At 32.1% G+C, this 1,039-nt stretch overlaps 1 protein-coding gene across 4 annotated transcripts in view; it reads left to right on the top strand.

The window, feature by feature from the left end:
• Positions 1–1,039, top strand: part of PTGES3 (prostaglandin E synthase 3) — a 26,012-nt gene that overhangs the window by 15,440 nt on the left and 9,533 nt on the right. For all 4 annotated transcript variants that reach the window (XR_001512183.1, XM_015557462.1, XM_006777886.2 and 1 more), the window contains exons 4-5: positions 86–184; positions 654–743. Coding sequence is in view for 3 of the 4 variants with exons in the window: in XM_015557462.1 (XP_015412948.1) it covers positions 86–184; positions 654–743 (189 nt within the window). In the remaining variant the exon portion in view is untranslated. The remainder of the gene's footprint in view (positions 1–85; positions 185–653; positions 744–1,039) is intronic.

The raw sequence follows: 1,039 nt of genomic DNA, 5'->3' as shown, positions 1-1,039 counted from the left end.
GGGAAAGAAATTAGAAAGGAGAGGTGAGGAATGAATGATACTGAAGAGATAAATGGTGTGATAGTGCTTTTGTTTTTGTTTTTAGGATTCCAAGCATAAAAGAACGGACAGATCAATTTTATGTTGTTTACGAAAAGGAGAATCTGGCCAGTCATGGCCAAGATTAACAAAAGAAAGGGCAAAGGTAGGTTTCTTTTTTTTGAAAGTTTCACATTCTTAAGTAATGAAAGATACATTTGTTTGGTATGAGCATAGTATTTGTTTCAAAGCTGAGTACTATTACAGCCTTGTGTTCTGTGTTTTTCTGTACGTTGAGATGTATTAGTTTTAACTTAAAGCCAAATGAGGTCAGAACAAGATCAATCTCTAGTTGATGGAGAGTCTTTGCATTCAAGAGGCAAACTCACATATTTTGGTGCCACTAAACAAAAAATAACCAGGTATAGCATAGTTTCTAACAATGAATTTTTGTTGTTGCTTTAAAAAGTAAGTTTGTTTAACAATTGAAAGGAGTTTCATAAAACTATATTTGTGCTAATTCCATGGCTCACTAGTGGGTATGAATCCACAGTTCAAAAAAATGTAGTCTTAAGGCACATGCCAATGAGTGTAAGTTAACCTAATCACAGGATGATGTTTGTATTGATCTATAGCTTAATTGGCTTAGTGTGGACTTCAATAATTGGAAAGACTGGGAAGATGATTCAGATGAAGACATGTCTAATTTTGATCGTTTCTCTGAGGTAAGTTCTTTTAAATGCATTCTTCTGCCCTCCCTTCCAGTATATTTCTATGAAGTCAGTTTAATTTGATTTTAAAGTACCTAGTGGTATTTAAGGTGTGTATTACTTTACCTCAAAAGCCAGTCTGCAATAAAACTAAATGAGGTTTTTAACAATAATCATTTAATCCTAAAATTTAACATTCTTTTACAGTTTAAAAAAATTTAGTGTTTAAGTTTTAAAGTTGATGTGTAAAGACAAAAATAATCAATGCAGTACAGCTAGTTTTTATTGCAACACTGGGACAGATTTTTTTT

The sequence above is a fragment of the Myotis davidii genome, unplaced genomic scaffold (genome assembly GCF_000327345.1).
Source record: "Myotis davidii unplaced genomic scaffold, ASM32734v1 scaffold509, whole genome shotgun sequence".
Taxonomy (NCBI): domain Eukaryota; kingdom Metazoa; phylum Chordata; class Mammalia; order Chiroptera; family Vespertilionidae; genus Myotis; species Myotis davidii.
This window is presented reverse-complemented; position numbering and strand designations above follow the sequence as displayed.